Below are 21,272 nucleotides of genomic sequence, written 5' to 3' on the forward strand. Positions count from 1 at the left end.
AAAGTGATGGAGATATCATGTTTATAAACTAGAATTTCTCTGATTCTTTTTGTTTCTTTTCCCCCTCTCCTAACTTGCTTTTCTCTAATTTACTACCTCTTTATATGCAAGCATCAGTGCAGCAAAGGACAGAAAAGTTAAACTACATTATGATAGAAAACTGTGATGTGAGTTATCCAGCAGAATAAAATCTTAACTCTCAGATTCAACATATAAGCCAGGCAGCACTAACAGAAAAGTAAAACGTTAAAATTGGACAAAGTTGTGAATCTTCTGGGTGTGAACAGAAGTGAATGCACAAAGCAAGAACTCCAGTTGCACACAAACTAAGAACTGGAAGGGTGCATTTTTCATTTATTTGTTATTTTAAAATACATGCTTTAACCTTGATTTTTAAAATTCGCTTTCACCCGCTTCCCATTCCTGGAGCAATAGCAGACTTTGATTCTTTACTGTTTATCATTTCTTGGCCATTTGCTGAGCATCTAATTATATTATTTTCCTTTCCTCTTTTGTTTCCTCTGCATATTTCCATTAGCCGGGAGTATTTAGACAAAAGGGAAGAGCAAAGACAAGCAAGAGAAGAAAGGTTTGTATACCATTCTCTGCCTCTCTCTTACCCAAGCATGCAGGGACTTTTACATTCTTAACCCTGCATCCAGAGGAGACTATGCTGATTGAAACCCATGACCTTGGTAATTGGCATTTTGCAGAGTATATGCAAGTTATTTGAATTTTCCAGGGAAATAAGAGTTTATCACTAAATGACTTTGTGCTGTGACGTGTGAGTTTGAGCCTCCAGAGCTATTCTTCATGTGAGCATGTTGCTGTTAACTGCTGTGTAGTCAGCCCCCAACGTGTGGTGACCCCGTGCACACCATTGTCGATCCATGGGGTGTTCATAAACTGACTTAATCACTTCGGGGGAGGGTGGGAGATCACCGGCCCTTTATCATGTGTTTTTAAAATACACCACCACTACCATTCCCAAGACTTGGTTAGACGTTCTAATGCTGCATGCGTCCAATGTTCTGCTTTCTTTCCAAAACCACTTGAGTGTACACCCTGCTCTGGACACCAGTGGGTGCCAAGCACGCCTGAGACTGCTCTTCACTTACCCTCCTGTCCCCTGCTCTGTACTCAATTCCCTGATGGACGAAACCATGCCTGCTCTTCCTTGGAATCCCCAGTACTCACTACAATGTTTAGGATATGATAAATGCTCAGGAAAAGAGTATGGAACAAATTCATCAATACTGACCAGTCATAGTCAAGGTCATTTCTGTTGAGTTAGAACCAACTCACAGCTGACCCTCCAGAGGATTTGCAGAAGGATGAAAATGGCACAGAAAGATGTTTGTATTCCTCCTGTGGAACAGCTGGTGGATTTGAAATGCCAGAGACATGGCCTTTGGTTTAGCAGCATGAGTCCCAGTGGACTATTCCCAGTGGCCACCGAGCTAATGACCGTTTTATTTAAAATATTCAAGCCATAAGCCAGACCATCAGTTTCAATAGAAGTATGTTTTGAATTCCAATAGGAAGTACTCTTAGTAAACTCGTTGCAGGATAAATGAAGATGGGCAAACAAAACCATTTGGAAATAAAATGGTAAAAAAAAACCCCCATTTTGCCAAGCACCATACAGCCTGAAGTTGCTTCCTCTACCACCAGATGGGGTAATTGCATGGAGAGATGAAAAGGATGACTTTAATATGGGAGCCTGGTGAGAATTTCTCAATCTCTGCCTGTGCCAATAAAAAGTGAAATTGCGCTAATTTTTTAGACAACATTAAGTAAATAAATAGGACATTCTGAGACAGGGAAGAGTAGAAATTGCCTGTGTTCAATTACTGTTTTAAGGCATAATGACCATACAAGTATGTATTGTGGTTTAGTTAATTTAATCTCCTATTGGAGGAAAGCAGATAGGAAAGAGATCCACATCGGGTGGAGAAATGTGAAGAGGGGGTGATCAGGTAAACGTGGCATAACTTAACCTTGCTTATTGATGCCTTTTCTTTTAGCCATAATTGCCAGAATCCTAGCCCAAGCCCAACTCTGGGTTCATTTTTGATGTTCTGGTTTTCAGAAGATTGCAGGCCATAAAGAACAGATGCCATTTGAAAAACATGGCTAATGGGAACAGAGTGCATGGGGAGAGTTGGGCCTAGACTACGATTTAGGACACTAAGCCTAAAAGTTCCAGTGAAACAAAAGATGATTCTGAGACTTACTTAAAAGGTCGGAAAACAGTTCAAGTTAGGGGGCACCAAGTTTGGGTAAAGGTGAATAGGATGGTGGCAAGAAGAGGTCACCAATAAGTAGGTTTAGTTGAAGCTAATTCTGCCTGCAGTCAAGCAGGGCTTTTACAGGGCCCATGGGGAGGCTGAGCCCGCGTATCCATCCCCTGACCCCAGCACCAGCCCTCCACCCATGCCTCCGTGCATGCTTCAGTTCATCCAGTGGTTTATTTGCCTATCTCTCCCACTGAACTGTGAGTACCACGAGTATGGGATTTATTCTTGTTTATTATCATATCTCTGGTGCCTAGTGCACTTCTTAGCACATGGTAAGGCTCTCAACAACTGTTCAACAAATAAGTGAAAGGTGAATGAATAAACAAATGAAATGGGCTGAAGTAGGATATGTGGGAATATTTTGCTGAAGCCCACAAAAGTAAAAAGTCTTTCCTTGGGAAATAGTATTTAAACAGAAAGTTTAGTGCATTGCATTTGGGAGGCTCTGTTGGGGTCTGTAAATTGCAGGCTGTGTGATAGTCATACCATTGACGCACGGACTCCCTAGTTCGAGACCGAAGCCCTTAAGTACTTGTAGCACATAGGGTGATACTCTGAGGTCCCCTTTCCTCCCTAAGTACTGTGGAGATTCACAGACTGAAGAGGGTAGTGAAGCTGTTAAACTCTCACCATCAGATGACAAGGATTTCCCATACCTGCTTGGCCACGCTCCACACTCCAGTTCATTTCAGGCAGACACTGATGAGGCTTTTTCAGAAGAGTCAGCCGGTTGTGCCTCCATGCCCCTGCCACTTTTTGTCTACAACATAAATATCTTTCCTCCTTGGGATGATTCTGGACAAACCCTTGACTGTCCTCATGTATCATCGTTTCTCAGTGACGGTGTCCATGAGAACAAATCATGTACAGGGACAGTGAGTCATTATCCTTGAGCTGTATCTGCCCAGACTCGGCAAGGGCAAACCCTGGAATCCTCCAGATAGTTGAGGTGAACCCTTTGGCTGCTCGCCTGCCCCTAATAGCCAGTATTGCTTGCTAACTGGGAAGGGGCCAGGTCCAGGGCTGGATCAGTGAAAATTAAGGTCACAAATGGGCCGCCCTCCTGGCCTGAGTCTTTTTGAGGGGGCTTTGCTCCCACCCTCCTGGACTTTCTGATTTTGTTGCAATACTGATTTCTTGTCTCCTTCTACTGTCACAAAAGGCTCGGGCCCTGTGTGGGAATTCCTGTGCTCACCACGTGCGCCCGAGTGTCAAGCATTTCTGGCCTCAGACTTGCTGCTCCTCCATTCACCATGTGCCTCCTGTTGAGGCCCTGACTTGTCCTGGTGGCCATTCCCCTTAGAATCACCTTCTCCTCCCCAAGGCTCTCATTTCAGTGGTCACATGGTTTTTTCCTTGTTGACCTGAATGAAGTTCAGAAACATATTCCTTTTGCTGCCTCTCCTACCTTTTGAGCAGTGACAGTAACAAAGAAAGCCTGCTGTTGTCACCGTTAGGTCCCAGCGAGTCAGCTGTAACTAACTCACAGTGACCTCTGTGCAGTGTCCGGCACCGTCCTCACAATCGCTGCTTAAGCCCATGATTGCAGCCGCTGTGTTGACAGTTCATCTAGCTGAGGGCCTTCATCTCCTTTTCTGATTCTCTGCTTTTCCAACTATAGTGTCCTTTTCCAGGACTGACCTCTCTGCTCCCATGACCCAAGTAAAGCCAAGGATTTCGGAATTTTCTTTCTGAATGTAGCTTTACATCGGAACTGTGAGGCAGCTGTTCTGCGTGGCCAAGCCTCCATGTTTGTGTGTTCAGAGCCACCACACATTTTCATCACTCCTCAAGATGCAGTCAGGTACATTTGTCCTGCTGGTGTCCAGGCCTGCAGGTTGGCCTCTGCAGGTCCTCCCTGCATGCCCAGCTTGCTCTCTGCCCACCGACAGAGACAAGGCACAGAGGGAGAGAACAAAAGGATGCTAATCTTCCCGCTCTCAAAAATCCCATTATCTGCTTGTTGGAACCAGACATGCACATGTGAAAAGATGACTAAATATGCCAGGCGGTAAATGTAAAATGCCATCTGAGCTGAATGGACTACATATTCAACATGAGTTCAGAGGCAAGGCCAAGATCACTTCCAGCTGTGGTGGTCAAGGCAGGCTGCGCTGGGGGAGATGCACAGGCAGACTTGGCCTGCAGGACAGACTGCCTTTGGAAGGCAGGGGGAAGGGGCGGGAATTACAGATGTGAGGAAACAGAGCCCACTCAAAAGTGGAAGAGAAAAATGCGTGCTCAACTGTCTTCAGTGCAGGCCCTGCCTTTCTTATCTGAGAGAAGGGGCACCAGTTCTACTGATGGAGGAGGGCTGGGAGCGGATGCCGAGTGAGGGGCTCCAGGAAGTTGTCTCAGAGTTCATTTGCGGGCAGAATAGCCAGAAACCTGCTCCAGCTGAATTCATAAATTTATTTCCGAGCAAATAATGGCGGGTAAAATTAGCAGACATCTGGAAGAGGCACATATTTCAAAGTTATTTTGGTCCGATCTATAAAGCGCACTGAGAGGAATATGATTGGTAGCTGGTCTTAATAAACAGTTAGTGGGTTCTGCCTGCCTGAAATGCAAAACAGATGTATCTTTGTTCTTTTTAAACTGACTTTGATGAATAAACTATACGTGACGTCAGGCCCAAGCTATTGGATGTCTGAGTCCGACTCAGAAATATTTGCGAATATAAAAAAGTTTCCATGGTCGACACCGAGAGAACAAAGTACATTCCAGTTGCATTGCTGTTAGCATTGAAGCAGGTTCAGCAATTCAGAGGGGAGGGCATTGTTCCTCACTGGCGCACCGAGACACCCTCCCTCTGCACAGCTGTGAGCTCCAGGAGCAGTTGGCCCTCATCCCTCTCTACCACGTCTATTTGATGGTCATTTTTGCTCTTTTGCATATCTGTACAAATGTCTCCCCCAAGAGCGACATAAGGTCCTGCAGCAGTGACCCAGGGCCCGGGGACCTGGTGATGCTGCCAGTGCCCCCAGCCAGCGTGGTTATGAATGGTGCGGGTTTTTTAATCAGCAGCATCTTGACTTGGCTGGGTGGTTTTTGGCAGGCTAGCCCTCCAGTCAGCTCGGTGCTGTGCTGGGTGCATCAGGAACCCGGCTCACTCTGCAGGTGTTTCATCCATAAACAAGCATCAGCCACAGGCTCCTCTTTCTTTTTACGGAAACCCTTTGGAATTTAACTTTCAGATACAAATACTTGGAGCAGTTGGCAGCCGAGGCACATGAGAAGGAACAGAGGAGCCGGAGTGCTAGCCGGGGGAGAGCTGACCTCTCCTTGGACCTGACCTCGCCAGCAGCCCCTGCTTCTCCTGCCTCTCTGAGCCACAGCCCTTCATCTCTCGATGCACAAGAGGCTCTCACAGTACCATCCTCCTCCTCGCCAGGATCCCCTCAGCATCCGCAAGGTGAGTGCAGAGAAGAGAGGGGAAAGCAGTGGATTGACATTAGACAGGCGTCTGTATGATACAATAATGATTCCTATGTGCAAACTAATGCTAAAGCCACAATGAAGGGTACATTTAGGGAATATTGTAGCTTGGGTGGCATGCTAAGGAATTTAGATGTCTTTAGAGACATTTGTACAAAGTTATTTATGCATGTTATCCTTTTATGACTATTAATAAAGGAGAATGTCGAGAATAGGACTTAACTTTGACATTCAATTCTAAATCTTAGGGCATCAATTTAGAACTGCATCGTGTAGATACGTGAAACTGCTCAATACAGTCATTTTTTTTAATGTTACTACCATAGGAATTGTCAGTGTGGTTTAAATTCTACTGATGGAGAATAAAGCTAATTGAAGCAAGGAAGGAAAATTGTTGACCTAGTAAAAAGAGAAGATAAATATTGAAGAAGAAAAATTTTTATCAAGGAAATATTACTGACACTGGTATTTGAGAGAGAGAGAGAGAGAGAGAGAGAGAGTGTGTGTGTGTGTGTGTGTGTGTGTGTTACATACACACACACTCTTCCGGGAGAAATTCTTTATCTGTAGAAAAACCACATTGTCAAGTTCAGCTGTGTATATCAGCTTGCTGCCTGATTGCTCTATGCAATGTGAGTTCGTTTTCTTTCAGACTAACACAGGGTATGATTCTTGAGCACAGGATATGGTTTAATCGAGTATTATGGCTTGCAGCCTGATATAAACTTAGCCAGTGGAGGAAAACAGAGACAGTAAACTTTTAACTCTAACATTGTTGACTAAATATGGTGTAAAGTTTAATTTAAACAAGGGGGGACTCAATGACCTCAGCAGAACTGGATGTAATGGAACGATAGTGTCTGTCCAATTCTTCTTTGGCTCTCTGAGCCCCAGGCTCATTCCGCAGGAACAGCAGGCTGGCTCCACTACAGCTTTCCATCCGTCCACTCACTCCTGTTCTCTGAGCCATGGAAGATTATGCCCAGCAGACGGCTCAGTCCTGGATGAGTAATTGTCAGGCTTAAAGAACTGAGACTCTCTCAGAATTGGGGAAATAGAGTCCTCTCGAAGACCTGTGTGCTTCCAGACCTTGCCTTATATCATTGCTGCATCCAAATCATTAGGATCTCTGCTGGCTTAGTGGAGAAGTGGTTGCACTGTCAACCTAAAGACAGGTGGTTTGAATCCACCATCTGCTCCAAGGAGGAAAAATGGGCAGTTTATAACCTCTGAAAACCCACTAGAGAGTCAGCAATGAGTTTGGTACCACTCAACATTCTTAGTTATCTAAGTCATGGTACTTCTAGACCCAAGTGAAAAAAATCTACCCCTGAAAATTGGAGGTTCAGAACCTAATCTTGGGACACTTAACTCTAAGAGGTATACTTCCAGCAGCTTATTAAATAATGGCCTGAACTGTGAAGTCCAGAATCGCTCCAAGCAGAGAGGGAATTGTCAGCATCTGAAATTATTGTTTTTCTTAATATTTTCATCTACTTGACGTTTACTTGTGGCAAACAGACAGTCCTTCAAGTACTAAATTGCAGTTGAACTTCAAGTTATTCTAGGCAACTAAAAAGACAGTATTTTAAACTTCAATAACAACACAAAAAAATAATTCTCTGTGTACATACAATATATTGTTGGAGAAATAGCAAAGTTATTTCCGCACTCTGTCCTGTAGATAAATAGCAAATATTTTTTCCTTCAGAAAGGGGATTCATAGAGACTGAGAGAATATTTAACTGACACCACTCAGTAACTGATAGCGGTAGCTGAAAAAGGGCGGGCTACTGGGCTTGATATACACAAACACAAATTAATAAAATAGCAAAGTTCTTTGCTCTTTACTGCAAAAAAATTAACTAGTAACTCTTTAAAGCTGAAAGAGCTGACAGTTATATGTTATTATGATCTCCTTGTCCCAGTAATCTTCTGCTGGAGGGTTGATTTTGACTACTAGCTACCCTCCATCAGGCCTCTGAGGCTATAAATCTCTGTGGGAGAAGACTGCTCCTCTACTGACTAGCTGGTGGGTTTGAACCATTGACCTTTCATTTAGTAATCCCACATGTAGTCCACTGTGAGAAGTGACTAAAGTAAAGCACTGGAAATTATGTTATTGTTTGAGTCTCTTCTGGCTGGTCGTGGTCCAGTGTGACAGAGGGGAACTGCCCCGTAAGATTTGCTTGGCTGTAATCATCACAGGAGTTGCCATACTGTGGTCACTTGTGGTTGCTGTGAGGCTGAACACTGTGACACTGATGTGTCAAATGTGTTAATGGTTGGTTACTCAGTGCAGATAGAGAGTGGGGTGGAGCTCCCCGATTAAAACAAGCTTGGAAGGAGGAATGGCACCCACTTCTGTAATAGCTTGCCCCTGGAAACCCTATGAACCTGGAGAGAGGGTGACAGACACCCAAGCGTTGAGGACTCTCCTTCATAGGGTCGCTGTGAGTTGACTGCAACTCGACGGCACTGAACAGCAACAATAACAACAATCAACACAGAAGCAGGTCCTTGGGTGGTTTTCCCACAGAGCCACTGGGAGGGTCCAACCACACTTCTGGTTAGCGGCCAAATGCTTCACCCTGTGAACCACCAGGGTTCATTTTGGAAATTCTCAATACAAACCCAGAAATGCTCTGAGAAAATGGTCTTGAAAGAATTTCCCAATCTTCTTCCTGATACGAACAGCTTTGCCATCCCGTTATAAAGTTAGAGAGGTTTTCCTCATCCTACCATGCTAGTTTTCTTTGAAACATTCTGCTAGCTTCTAACTAATAACCTAGTCCTTCTACCAGGTCCCATTTCAAATGTTCACTGTAAGTTTGTGATTTTCCCAACCAGTTATAATGTCCCAACATCTGGAGGAAGAATTTTAAAAAAATATATAATCACACATCCAGATGTCTGCTCTGCCCCAAATACCTGACATTATATAGTCCAAATGTGCCAGGGAGTAACTTACTTTTTCACTCTTTATCCTTATGGATTCATATAACAATAATATGCCTATTTTTTTTAATGCTTTGACTCCCTGCCCTCCTCCCCTCCGCCCCCCCCCCCAAAAAAAGCTCCTATTTAATCCCTGGCCATGCATCTGAGTAAAAAGGAAACAGGGTAAACGTTATTGCCTGTATTTTACTGAATTTCAGGGACACTGGAAAAATTGTTGAAAATGTTGCAGAGGCAGCATTGAGAGTAGAATTCAGCCTTCTCCTTCCCATTCCAGCCATTTGTCATGGAATCATAGCACCACACTGGCCGTGCCACTAGCTTGTTCTCTCCCCCAAATCTGCAGAATTTGCAGCTTATGACCAAGAATTCTATTCCTTAAAAAGGAACAAACTAATACCAGCTATTGAATTCCGTATACCTCAGAAGTAAAGGTCAGTTCATGTGTTCTTTTATTAAAATTCCTTACTCAGATTCTGGGAAGTTTTTTTTAAAGCACAAGACATGAAAACATTAGAAACTGCATTTCCTTTCTCTTGCAAAATGTATTTTGAAAGAAGGAAGGGCTGATGGTAAAATACCAACAACATTATATGTCATCTAGTCAGATCTTTCAGCCAAAAACCTTCTCAGCTAAAATCTGCTGTAACTTTTGTGTAAATGATGCCACTACCCCCACCATCAAGTCAGTGTGTGCTTGAATTCGTTTTCCATCTGGCCGTCTTGTGGCTCGCAACAGATGTCTGTCCCAGTGCTGCATGGTCTCAGCGGTGATGATCAGGGGAGTTTTCTTCTGTTTGAAACTCTTAGACCCAAGTGGGAAACAAGCATCCTGTATGTTTATGCAAAATAGTGCATGCATTTTACACTTTTTTGCAAACCAGGCAACACCCTCACATGCTTCTTTCTTGTGTGATTTATAAGGTTGCAGGTGTGCATTATATGTGGGAGAAAATTATTTGTGCAAAAACCTATAATATCTGTGTGTTCTCATTTGCACTACGCTCTCATTAGTAGAGATAATCAGTCTAGGGTTTAAGTAACATAGATGGGCCTCTCTTCACCCATTACATTGGACTTCTTTCTCTACCTCCTGGTGATGTTCATCAGAATCCAATCTAAGAAGCCTGTTCCTGTTATTTAAAAAAAAAACACAAAATACAAATCCAAACAACAATTCAGTATAAAAGAAAAATTTTATTTAACCTCCCAAATATCATATTTTAGTCTTCCTGGGCTTGTTTTCATTTTCTTTAGCCTCTCTTTGAATGTGATTATGAGTAATTGATGGTCTGTTCCACAGTAATTACCTGACCTCATTTTGATTGTTGTTACTGAACTTCTCCACTGATTTCTTCCACAGATGTAGTCAGTCTGATTCCTATGCAATCCATCTGGTAAGATCCATGTGTAAAGGCATTGTTTCTGTGTTTTTAAAAAAGGTATTTGTAGTGAATAAATCATTGAATGTACAAAAAAAACACACCCAGATGAATCTAGAAACAAATAAGTTATTCTCACTAATTGAGAGGAAATATACAGTGCTTTTATATGCATAGCTATATGTAGATCATGTCCTTCAGTAACTGCAAATCTAAACGGGAACTGTGGCAGCATAGCCCATAGGAAACTGAGCTGCTAACGCAAACGCCATGTCTGTCTGGCAGTTTGAATCCACCAGTGGCTTTGCAGGAGGAAGATGGGCTTTGTCAGTGTGCAATTTATAGCCTCTAAACCCCCACTAAAGAGTCAGCTATGAGTCAGTTTCAAATTGATAAAAATGTTTTTGCTGTTATGCACCGTCAAGTCACCTGTGACTCATAGCGACCCCATGTACAGCAGCTTTGAGCCCTGCTCTGTCCTGAGCCAACCTTATTGCCTCTGACACACCTACCCCCGTTACCCCAGTCACTGTGTCAATTCATCTCATCAAGGGTCTTCCTCTCTTGCACTATTGCACTATCCCTCCACCCTCCCAAACATGATGTCCCTCTCCAAGGACTAGTCCCTCCTTTCAACATGTCCAAAGTATATCAGACGAAGCTTCAGAATCCTTGCCTCCAAGGAGCAGCCTACCTTCACCCTCTCCAGGATGAACCTGTTTGTTCTCCTAGCAGACCCTGATTCAGTCCTCTTCTCCCGCACCACAGCTCAAAGGCATCACTTCTCCTTCTATCATTCCTAGTCATTGTCCAGCTTTCTGATGTTAATGATATTAGGAGTAACCTAAAGATTGGCAGGACAAATCCATCCAGCAGCACCACAAGCACTATCAGAGATCTGCTTCTGTCAAGATTATGGCCAAGAAAACCTGCAGAGAGGTTCTACTCTGTAACAAATGGAATTGATCCCAAATTTTGACATGTCTCAAAGGTGGATAACTCTAATCCGTGGCCCTCAGGCCTGCCTTTAATTGTTTTTGGTGAAACATTCTTTTAGGTCGTGTAACCCTGGTATAGCCACATGCTGTACAGAGGCAACTTGTGGTTGCTGTGAAGCCGAACACTGTGACACTGATGAGTCAAATGTGAGAACGGCTACCCATGGTGGACAGTGTTTGGTGCAGCTCCCCTGTTAAAACAAACTTGGAAGCAGGAGTGGCATCCACTTCCATAATAGCTTGCCTCTGAAAACCCTATGAACCTGGAGAGAGGATGATAGTTATACAGGTGTCCAGGACTTTCATATTCATAGGGTCACTATGAGTCGCCTACGACTGAACTGCAGTTTATAACAACAATAACAACAACAACAACAACAACAACAACAAAGTGAAATGAACATATAAAGAAACTGTTACCATAATAGATGTCAGCTGCCGGTAGCTAATGTCACCCAAATAAAGTGAGACAATCTCTTTGGAAAACTGGACGTTGGCAGTGGGCTTTTCAAGAGTCCTAAGTTTGAGCTGTCTACATGGTGGGCTGCCGATGTATTCTGTCTTTGCTTCCATTTTGACATATGAGCCCTTCCTGAGACTAGGTAGTGAGAATGACCTTTCTCAAAGAACAGATCTTCTGTTAAGAGCTTACAAGTAAAAAATATTTTAAAAGGGGGCTTCTTGTTAGCTTTTGCCCACTAGCCTGTCCATACTTACATGTACATAGGCCAGGTTCCTTTTCTTGAATTTAGCACTGCATTCTTTTTTTTTTCATTATTATCAAACTAGTTTGTTTACAAAATTTGAATACATTATTTCCAGAACAGATTCTTCCAATTTCCCTCCCTCCCTCATCACATTGTACAACCCCGTGATTAATCCTCCCCCCTGCACATCCTCATCCCTCTTCTTCCACCCTCCCCCTCCCACCTTGGCTGCTTATACTCATTCTACAATAATGGTTTTATACAATATTTGCCCTTGTGGGAATGAGCTAGTTCACTCAGCATAATGCTCTCCAGTCCCTCCCAAGTTAGGTAACTACAGACTCATTGCTTCTGCCTAGCACTACATTCCTAATGCACACCGAAATAATTCTTTAGAGGAGCATTGGGAAATTTCCAACAGTGATTTTGTTTTCTGTAATTAGATTTCCAAGTATTCCCAAACATCTCATTGCTTGTCCCAGAAGGCATAAAATATGACTTATGTGGTAATAAAGAGAGCTCTAGAGGTAAGAAGCTGTGTAGTGATTCCAAAGGTATATAGTTCGAATCCACCAGCTGCTCTGTCTCCTGCTGTGCAGTTAACTGCCTCTGAAAACCTGCCAGAAGGTCAGCTGTGGTTGGTTCCAACTCAGCACAACAGCAATATGTGGTAATAAAATACATACATGAAATAGAAATGTATTTATAAAATATATAAGTAAAAGGTGTAAAATATAACCTACTTGGAAGCGTTCACCTCACGGTATTTAAAGTGTTGACATGGTGCACTGGGATTTTCTCTTCCATATTTGAGTACTGACAAGCATTGTTACTTCTCTGGCATTCTGAGCCTCAACTCTGGAAGTGAAGTCTAGAAATAGAGCTATATTATGAAATGATCAGTTCATTCAAATGAGCGATAGTTTCACCTAACCTTCATGACTTTCATCATCGAGACTGCCATCATTGTTACCAGTCTTCCCCACCTTTGTTGTCTTAACATTCAGAGACTCCTTCAGGTGGAGGTGGTCTCCTAGGCTACCTAACCCACAAGGCAGGGATCTGGGATCCTGTTTCCAGCTGGCACAGTAGCAATGGAATATTGTCAGTCATCGGCCTAATGCATGCTGGTTTCCTTGCATACAGCCCTTGGACACCCTCAGTCCGGCACTTCGTGAACTGGCAGGATTTTAAATTCCTTGTGGTTCTGTAACTCAGAACGGCCCCACCGCCCCATGATTCACCTTACTGCCACTACCTAATGCCATTTGGTCAAGTAGACAGAATCTTTCAGAGACACAGCCTAAGGCCAAGGTTTTGCCTGTAACACCTGCTGTGGGACTGTTTGAGAGCCTTTGGAAACCACTAAGTTATTCTTTCTTGCTATTCTTTGTCTCTAAAAATGAAAAAAGGCAAATCTCCCACACCCTTCACATAGGAAATTGCAGTTACCTGCATTGTGTTTTCCTTTACCACATTTTAAGATCGCATTAAGCAGTCTTCAATCCTTAGGAAAGTACACAACATGTCGTGTTCCATTGCGTTGGAACTGACTCATAGCTGACCCTCCGGCAGGTTTTCAGAGGCAGTTAATTGCCCAGAGGGAGACTGCTCATCCTTCTCCCACAGAGCAGCTGGTGGAACCGAACCACATGCCTTCGAGATTTCAGCGCAGCTTCTTGCCACAAAACCCTAAATAAATTCAGGACACAGACTGACGTTGGAACAGTTGTAAAAGGTGGGCATTATATAATCAACGTGATGTTTTCCTAAACAGCCCTCAGAGGCCAAGGGCTATGAAAGCTATGAGGCTTGACCCTACTCATGAGTTACTGTTGAGTGCTGGCGAGTTGGAATCGACCCATAGCTGACCCTCCAGAGGGTTTTCAGAGGAAGCGGATTTCCCATCTTCCTCTCTCAGAACAGCTAGTGGATTCCAACTACATACCCACAAAGCCACTTGAACTCCCAACTCATAAATTAGCCTGTCACAATTCACCAAGAAAAGACACAAGCATCCTGGGACAGAGACAAAGGATTTTATCACAGCAACAGTAGTAGCCAGATTATTAGTACTGGGGCTATTTTATAAAAATCCAGTTCTCCGAAGATGATGTGAATAGAAATCCAGTGGTACCTGTACACACACAGTGCAGGGAGCCCAAGGAGAGGAATCTCGAGTCTAGTGAAGTGGAATCTTTTATAATGTTCAGTAAGAATGCTTTCCTTTTATCCTTGGGAGAGATACATTCTCTTCTTTATGCTACACAATAAACCATTCCTTTTCTGTGGAGGAAGACAATTTCTTTGTCTTCTTAGGTATTTTGCTATGCAAACATTCTTAGATCAATACTCCAGAATAAATACTTTCAGTACATCTACTTGCAAGACCATAGAAATGTGAGAGACCCATGAAGAATTGTTTTTCAGCATCATAGTCATTTTTATGAACGTTTAGTATCATATTTCCATCCTAAAAAGTGTCCACTATTACAGTGACCAAGTTTTCAACAGCGGTTAGCTTATTTGCTCTGTTTTGATACAAAGAAAGAGTTTCTGGAGGTTCAAGACCCGGTCTAGATCATATAGTGGGAGTGAACAAGCTTTTCTGAATCCAGAGAGATAGACAGAACTCTGCATTATTCGCTGGGTGATCTATCTATCAAGAGCTCTCATCCCAGGTGTGAGTCTCAGGTGAATCCTTCCTACCTTAGTCAGGTGGCCTCTGCATATAGGAACAATGAAGATACCCCAACTAGTGTGGTGTGTTGAATTTCTAGAGTCAGTGACTGACCCAGAAAGAGCACAGCAGCATGATCCTCTAGCTCCTTCTAACTACCTAATCTGCACGCCCTGACTTAATATCCTTCTAGTATCTTTATTATACATGGGCTCTCCAGTCCTTTCTCACGTGACCCTCTGGGTTCAGTGGCCCTAGAGGTCCTTTTTTTATGCCTCTTCTGAAAACATGCATTGTTGGAACTCCTTGAAGCTGGAACTTCTGCTGAGAAAATGGCCTTGATCAGATATGTGGGAGGTTCTGTAACTGTTTATTGACCTTGTAGAGCTAGCAGCTCTGAACCTCTCTGCATGCTCAAGAGAATCCCCAGACTCCTGTCCTGTCTGCATTTCTTATTGTTTCCTCTCACTTTCATAATTTTGTTTACATTTTATTATTGATTTTTTTTTTAACCTGACCCCTAATTGTTGAGTTTTTCGAAGATTCCCTAGCTCCCGTCTCTTTCCATGTCATCTCCTCTTTCCTGGGCCCTAGTGTCCATACTTGTGATTTTTAGCTACTCATGTCTACTCTGTAGGGAGTTGCACCAAGAGCCCAAAGACAGTGCTTCTTTGTTGGTATGAACCCACTATGGGAGAAAAAGAAGCAGTTTGCAGTCTGGACACCCAATGGTGGTGGGTCAGCTGTGAGTTGGTTCTGACTTGACGAGTTGAGATGTGTTCTCATGCAATGATAACTGCTGAGACTGTATCTCCAGTCTTGGCCTTTTTGAGTCCAGTATATGTACCTAACCTTTTTAACATCTCTAGAAAAGACAAAGCTGATTTTTGGAGGCAAGGATTCAGAAACTTTGTGTGACATACTTTGGGAATTTGCAAGGAAGCAACATTCAGTTGCTTCAACTCTTCAGTTCTTGAAGAGGGACAGCATGCTTGGGAGGTTATAGGGACAGCACAGGAGAGGAGGACCCTCACTGAGGTGGACTGATTCCGTGACTGGGGTAATGGACGGTAGGTGTGTCAGAGACAATAACGTTGGCACAGGATAGAGCAGGGTTCATAGCTGTTGTACATATCACAAATGACGGCACATAACAACAACAACAACAACAATCAAAGACTGGATATCTAGGAAATCTGATGGGTTGAGAGACATTCAGATAGATGTGTCACCCTATAAACCCTTCTAGTTCTCATCTGGTTTTGACCGTCTATTTTAGACCAGTCATTTAAGCTCTGCTCTTCCTTCACTGTTCACCCCCAACATCCGCTCAGTCACTAGCTGGTTGTTTTGCCCCCTTATCTCTCAAGTCAGCCCTGGGCCTTTATCTCCCTCCTCATTGCCTTAGTCACAGCCTCTACCCATCCTTGATCTGGTCCCATTTCAGTATGCCCTGTATTCACCTTGATTATACCCCAAGGCCTGGAACAGAATATGCAATTTGTAAATATTTTATGAAAGAAAGAATGAACACGTAAAATGATATAGAAAGAAGCAGACGTGTCAGTATACAGAAACCACAGTTTCAGTATCAGCTAACAATACCAGATTAGCCTTTTTTCCCTTAGCCTGGAAAAGAATGAACTCACCAAAACTCAAGGTCAGTCAGTTTATTTGTCAGGTGTTATCATTTAGGAATCTCAGTTTTAATGTTAGTGTATCTTTTCTAAAAGAATAAGTTTTCTTATTATTCTTGGAAGCCATTGATGCTTCTGTGACCTGAGCGGAGCTAGAATTCCTATTATAATGGATTGGCAATTTGGAAGTAGACACTATCTTCAGCCTTAATGAAAACTTATCTTCCTATTTTCTGTTGCAAGATAATAGGCATCAGATTAATCCTGGAGCTCTGGCAGCCTTAGGGAACTCTGGTGGCCTAGTTGTAAGAAGCTGTGTTGCAATCCCATAGGCACGTGATTCAAGTCTTAACAGCTGTTCAGTGGGAAAAGGATGAGTGATGTCCTCCTGTGCGATTAACTCCCTCTGAAGGGTCCGCTATAGGTCCGTTTCAGCTCTATGGTATACAACAACACCTAGTAGCCTTCCTAGGCACAGAAGGGCCTGTGAATAGTGAAGTCAGCCTTGTCTGATCCTGTTCTAACCAAGGCAAGAACTACTCTACTCTGTCTTTAGAAGAGATTTAAGCAAGTTCAGAGAAAACTTTCAAAACTTGCCTCAGCACTTGGAGTCATATGGTTTGGACTGGAGATGATGATGATCAGAAGTGAATGCAGAAAAGTCAAGGCAGCAATAATACTAAATTATCTTTCTTTTTTGTTTATTGCTAAATAGAATTTATATACTGATAAGTCTTAGAATAATTAATTGAATTTGAAGCTAACTTGTTTGTCCTGTATGATAACACGGTAGAATTATGTCAAATACATGTTTAGTCAAGTAAACTCAATCTGATGTTTACTCTTGGGGATAAAAGGGAACACGCAGCAATTAACATATGAGTGATGCTTATAATTTACTTTCACCAACATGCACCTCCAGTGTATGTCTCTGAATTATTAGCATGAGATGAGGAATAGGAGTCTACTTTTATTTTCTTGTAATGTTTTTTCTTGTAGTGTGGACACCAAAATCAAATGGGATTTGATAATTTAAGCATTTGTATTTGGATGTACTATGTCCCGTGAACACATGTCTAGGACTTTTTATGGAGTTCCATTGACAATTAATGAAAACCTTGATTGTTGGAAACATGGAGGATTGGTATGGGATCTATAAAGTGGCATTTTCCAAAGAGATTATTGCAGGTCATTTTAAGTATGTGTGGTTTTCGTCTTAGCAGATGGCTTAGGCCACAATCTGTTTGGAAAATCTAGCTCTGAAGTTTGAGGACAAAGCTGGGCTTAATTTTGAAGGCATATACATTAGTGATGAATCAGTATTTTGTTGGTGGGGGAAAGTGTTTCTTTTGTGATTCTTAGTAGACTTGGCCCATTGTAATGAACTTTGGGAGGGGGTTTGTAAAACAATGAAAGAATTTTTCTTTTACTTTTCTAAGAGGGTAGTGTACTGGGGGGCATGGTTGGGAGGGGAGAAAAGTGCAACAACGAATGAATGGAAACCCAAAGTCTCTGTAAATTTTCATTGAAATTAACAATAAATTTTTAAAAAAGAAGAAGAAAAACAAGAATAGTGTATCTCATCCAGGAGTAATTTTGCTTACCTACACATACTTTGGACATGTTGCTAAGAGAGGCTGTTCCTTGGAGAGGGACATTATGCTTTGAAAGATAGAGGGTCAGCAAAAATGAGGAAGACCCTCATAGAGATTAATTGACACAGTGACTGCAGCACTGAGCTCATGTGTCCCAGAGAGGATAAGGATGGCACAGGATAGGGCAGGGTTCAGATCTGTTGTTCATAGTGTTGCTATGAGATGTATCAACTTGATGGCATCTAACAGCTACATAAGGACATTGGTAGCATCTCACGATGCAAATGGAGTAGGAGATCCTACAGGTGACTATTGGGTCAAGGTCAGGGATGCTGCTAAACATCCTACAATACATGAACGACCCGCCTATAACAAAGAATTCTCTGACTCAAAGTATCCATATTACTGAGGTTGAGAAATCCAGCTCTAGGGTAAATCTGAGGGAACAGCTTAGCAAAAACTGGCGCAACACCAAAGACAAAGTCGAAAGAATTTTCAGAGTTGTGAGCTTTGTCTCTTGGGACCTTTTCCACATTTATGTGATTAAGCCACAAGTTGAGCGGGCGGATGGTGTTAGTTATTAGCTCTGAACTGGGGAGGTCTCTGGAATCTACACAGTTTGGAGCAACTATTATAGAACTGGCTGGCCCAGCCCTGGTTTCATAAGATCAGCTGGAAAGCCAAGTCCTGGCAAAGTCATCGAGACACCATCACAGATTGGAATCAGTTGAAGCCACCCAACAACTTATTAAGTAAAGATCTTTCTACCAGCAGTGTATCTCTTCAAAGCAAAATTGCAAGAAAAGAAATTGCAGTTGGACGCTCTGGACTTAGCTGTGAGGTACATTGATAAAGCAGAAGTGGATCTTGTTTGTACCCTGTGTAATTCCTCCACTTCACCACCCCAGGAATTATTATGTACCTCTTTTTTGTGGTGTAAGACACCCATCACACTCTGTGGTGTCTGGCGCACAGCACAGGTGCTTCAGTTAAACCAACCAGGTTCTGATCTCAGCTCTGCTGACATTAGCTCTGTTCATCAGTGAGGCCCAGTCAGAAGCAGTTCACAACAAATGAAGCTGTCCCATGAAAGTACTGCGGAAGTGAAGCAGAGTTAGGCACTAGCAAAAAAGCAGAAGCAACAAGGAGCTGTAATTGGTTTCCACCTCTAGTCCAGAAGAAACTTGGAGAATTGGCTGAGATTGGATGAGCACTGAGGGCATCAACAGGGCAGAAGCCGTGGCCTGCCAGTCTGTGCCAAACTGTGGTGTCTTCACTTGAAGGGAAAAAGGTTAGAAACGCCCTAGTCTCTCTCTCTCTCCCTACTTTATAGCCTTTGCTGGTATTTCTCAGCTACTGAACCCATCTCACAGTCACAGAGAATGCCAATGTAGGGATAATCCCTGTAGAGAGCAGATTGCCAAGAGTGGAGTGGAGAATGATGGGCCTGGACCAGCACTGTCTAGTCTCCTGTGTATTCTCAACAAATCTCTTAACCTCCCTGAATATGTTTCCTCATCTCCCTTTTTGGGAACGTTGACCTTTGCTTCACATTGTTACTATGAGAATGGCGTTCTAGGAGTGTGAGTGGGCTGAGCCTAGTTTCTAGGGCAGCACTGGTGTATGGAAGGTATTACTTCTACTGAAGGCACTTGACACAAGGTAAGGCGCTTCGGTGGCCTAGTTCATAGGGAGTTGCACTGCAAACCCTCCCTGGTGGTTCAGATCCCCCCATGGCTCCACAGGAGGAGGATGAGCAGTTGCTTCCGGTGCAGTTGATTCTTAACACACTCAGTGGAGGGTCAGCTATGACTGGGTTCCAACTCAGTGGCAATGAGTTTGAGTTTATGGCCAAGTCAGTCCTATTGATTAGAGTGATTTTTCAGGACTAGATGAGATGCTGGCACAGGACTTTTGAAGGGACAGGGTAACTACATAGCATACTTGAGTCAGAGCAGAGCCTAACAGGCGGATGTCCTCACATGCCGTCCTCCTTCCTCTCTCATCCTTTTGTGACCTGCTGGTGTTGGTCACTCCCTCCCTCTGACTGGACAGTCTATAATATTCTCTCAGCAAAACACTTAGCTTTCCCTTTGTTTATCATTTTGCAAGTCATCTCATCTTGGAGACTAAGATGCGCCTGATCCAGGCCATGGTCTTCACAGTTACTTGCTATGCATCACAGAGCTGGACAGTGACTAAGGATGCTAGAAGAAGAATCAATGCCTTTGAGTTGTGCTGCTGGAGAGAGTCTTGAACATACCATGGACTGCCAAGAAAATGAATAGGTCTGTCTTAGAGAGGGTGAAACCAAGTTTCTCCTTGGAAGCTAGGATTTTGAAGCTCCATCTCACATACTTTAGGCACATGGCCAGGAGGGACCAGTCCTTAGAGAAGGACACCCTGCTCGGAAGGGTGGAGGGACAGTGCAAGAAAGGAAGATATTGACTGAGATGGATTAGTACAGTAACTGGGGGAAATGGGGTTAGGTTTGTCAGAATTAATGAGACTGGCTCAGGACAGCGCAGGGTTCAGAGCTGCGTTTACATAGGGTTGCTATGAGTTGCAGGCGACTTGATGGAACATAACAACAACAAAAACAACATACTAGCTTTTTATAGGATACAAAATTCCTTTTAGTGGCTGCATTTATAGATCCTTCCTTGAAGGATGGTGAATACCAGCTTTCTGGGGACTTCCTTCTGAAGTCTTCCAGAGTCGTCTTAGTATGAGGCCTTCCTCTCTATTATTCTCATTTCCATAAAATAGCTGTTACTCTATTCTTCCATGCATTTTAGTTTTGGATTTTTTTACCCTCTTCACTTATACTTCGCTTAAATTTTATACCTTAAAATTTAGTTTATAGCCTCTAAATCAGGTCAATGCAGGTTCTGGCCAAACACATTTTTCTGGCCTTTGCTAAGTGCATTCTGGCTCTGCCAAGATGCCATCAGTCAGCGTTCTCAGGATGTGGTCCAGGAAGACAGATCCCTGTTTGGATGCCTTTTGTGTTGCCAGGCAGCCCTTGCCATGTCCTCCTTTCAGTCCCAGACTCACATCGACCACTGGCAGAAGGGCTGCATGGGCTCTGGGCCCAAGTCCTTCTGCAGTTCCTTTCTTCCCCCATACAGCTCAGAGATGCAAGCAGATTGCTGTGCCCTTGGTCCATCTGAGGGGATTGGCAGATAGATGCGGGTGGGTCTAGACAAGTGTGGGCCTCCTTGGAAGACCCTGGTGTGTGGGGACTGGTACGTCACACTCACTCCAGAGCCCACCTCGAGATGGTGCTGCGGGGGTCCTCACAGGTGTAGGCTTTGGGGGTGCACACCCTACCTTTGCCTTGCTTGGCCTTGGGTCTAGGTCATCTCCATGTACTCTTGGCCCTGGGTAGTAACAGAGCCTGCCTCTTTAAGAGGTTGTAAGAATTCTGGTTGATCACATGACATGCTCAATAGTTCACCAAGAGTAAAGTATCTCTGCAGACCCTTTTTTTTTAAATTTAGGTTGTTTATTTTTCATTTCAATGAACATCTACAGAGATTTTGGGATTCCATTCATTCATTGTTGCACCCTTCTC

The 21,272-nt window shown here is 43.2% G+C and overlaps 1 protein-coding gene across 3 annotated transcripts in view; it reads left to right on the forward strand.

Annotated features, from left to right (window-relative positions):
* FHOD3 (formin homology 2 domain containing 3) overlaps window positions 1-21,272 on the forward strand; it is a 535,358-nt gene that overhangs the window by 434,196 nt on the left and 79,890 nt on the right. For 2 of the 3 annotated variants that reach the window (XM_006889190.1, XM_006889189.1), the window contains 2 exons: window positions 539-589; window positions 5,498-5,715. In XM_006889190.1, coding sequence (XP_006889252.1) covers window positions 539-589; window positions 5,498-5,715 — 269 coding nt within the window. The remainder of the gene's footprint in view (window positions 1-538; window positions 590-5,497; window positions 5,716-21,272) is intronic. The other variant, XM_006889191.1, reaches the window with a different exon arrangement.

Source organism: Elephantulus edwardii, unplaced genomic scaffold (genome assembly GCF_000299155.1).
Source record: "Elephantulus edwardii isolate Elephantulus edwardi_28Jun2011 unplaced genomic scaffold, EleEdw1.0 scaffold00076, whole genome shotgun sequence".
NCBI classification, from domain to species: domain Eukaryota; kingdom Metazoa; phylum Chordata; class Mammalia; order Macroscelidea; family Macroscelididae; genus Elephantulus; species Elephantulus edwardii.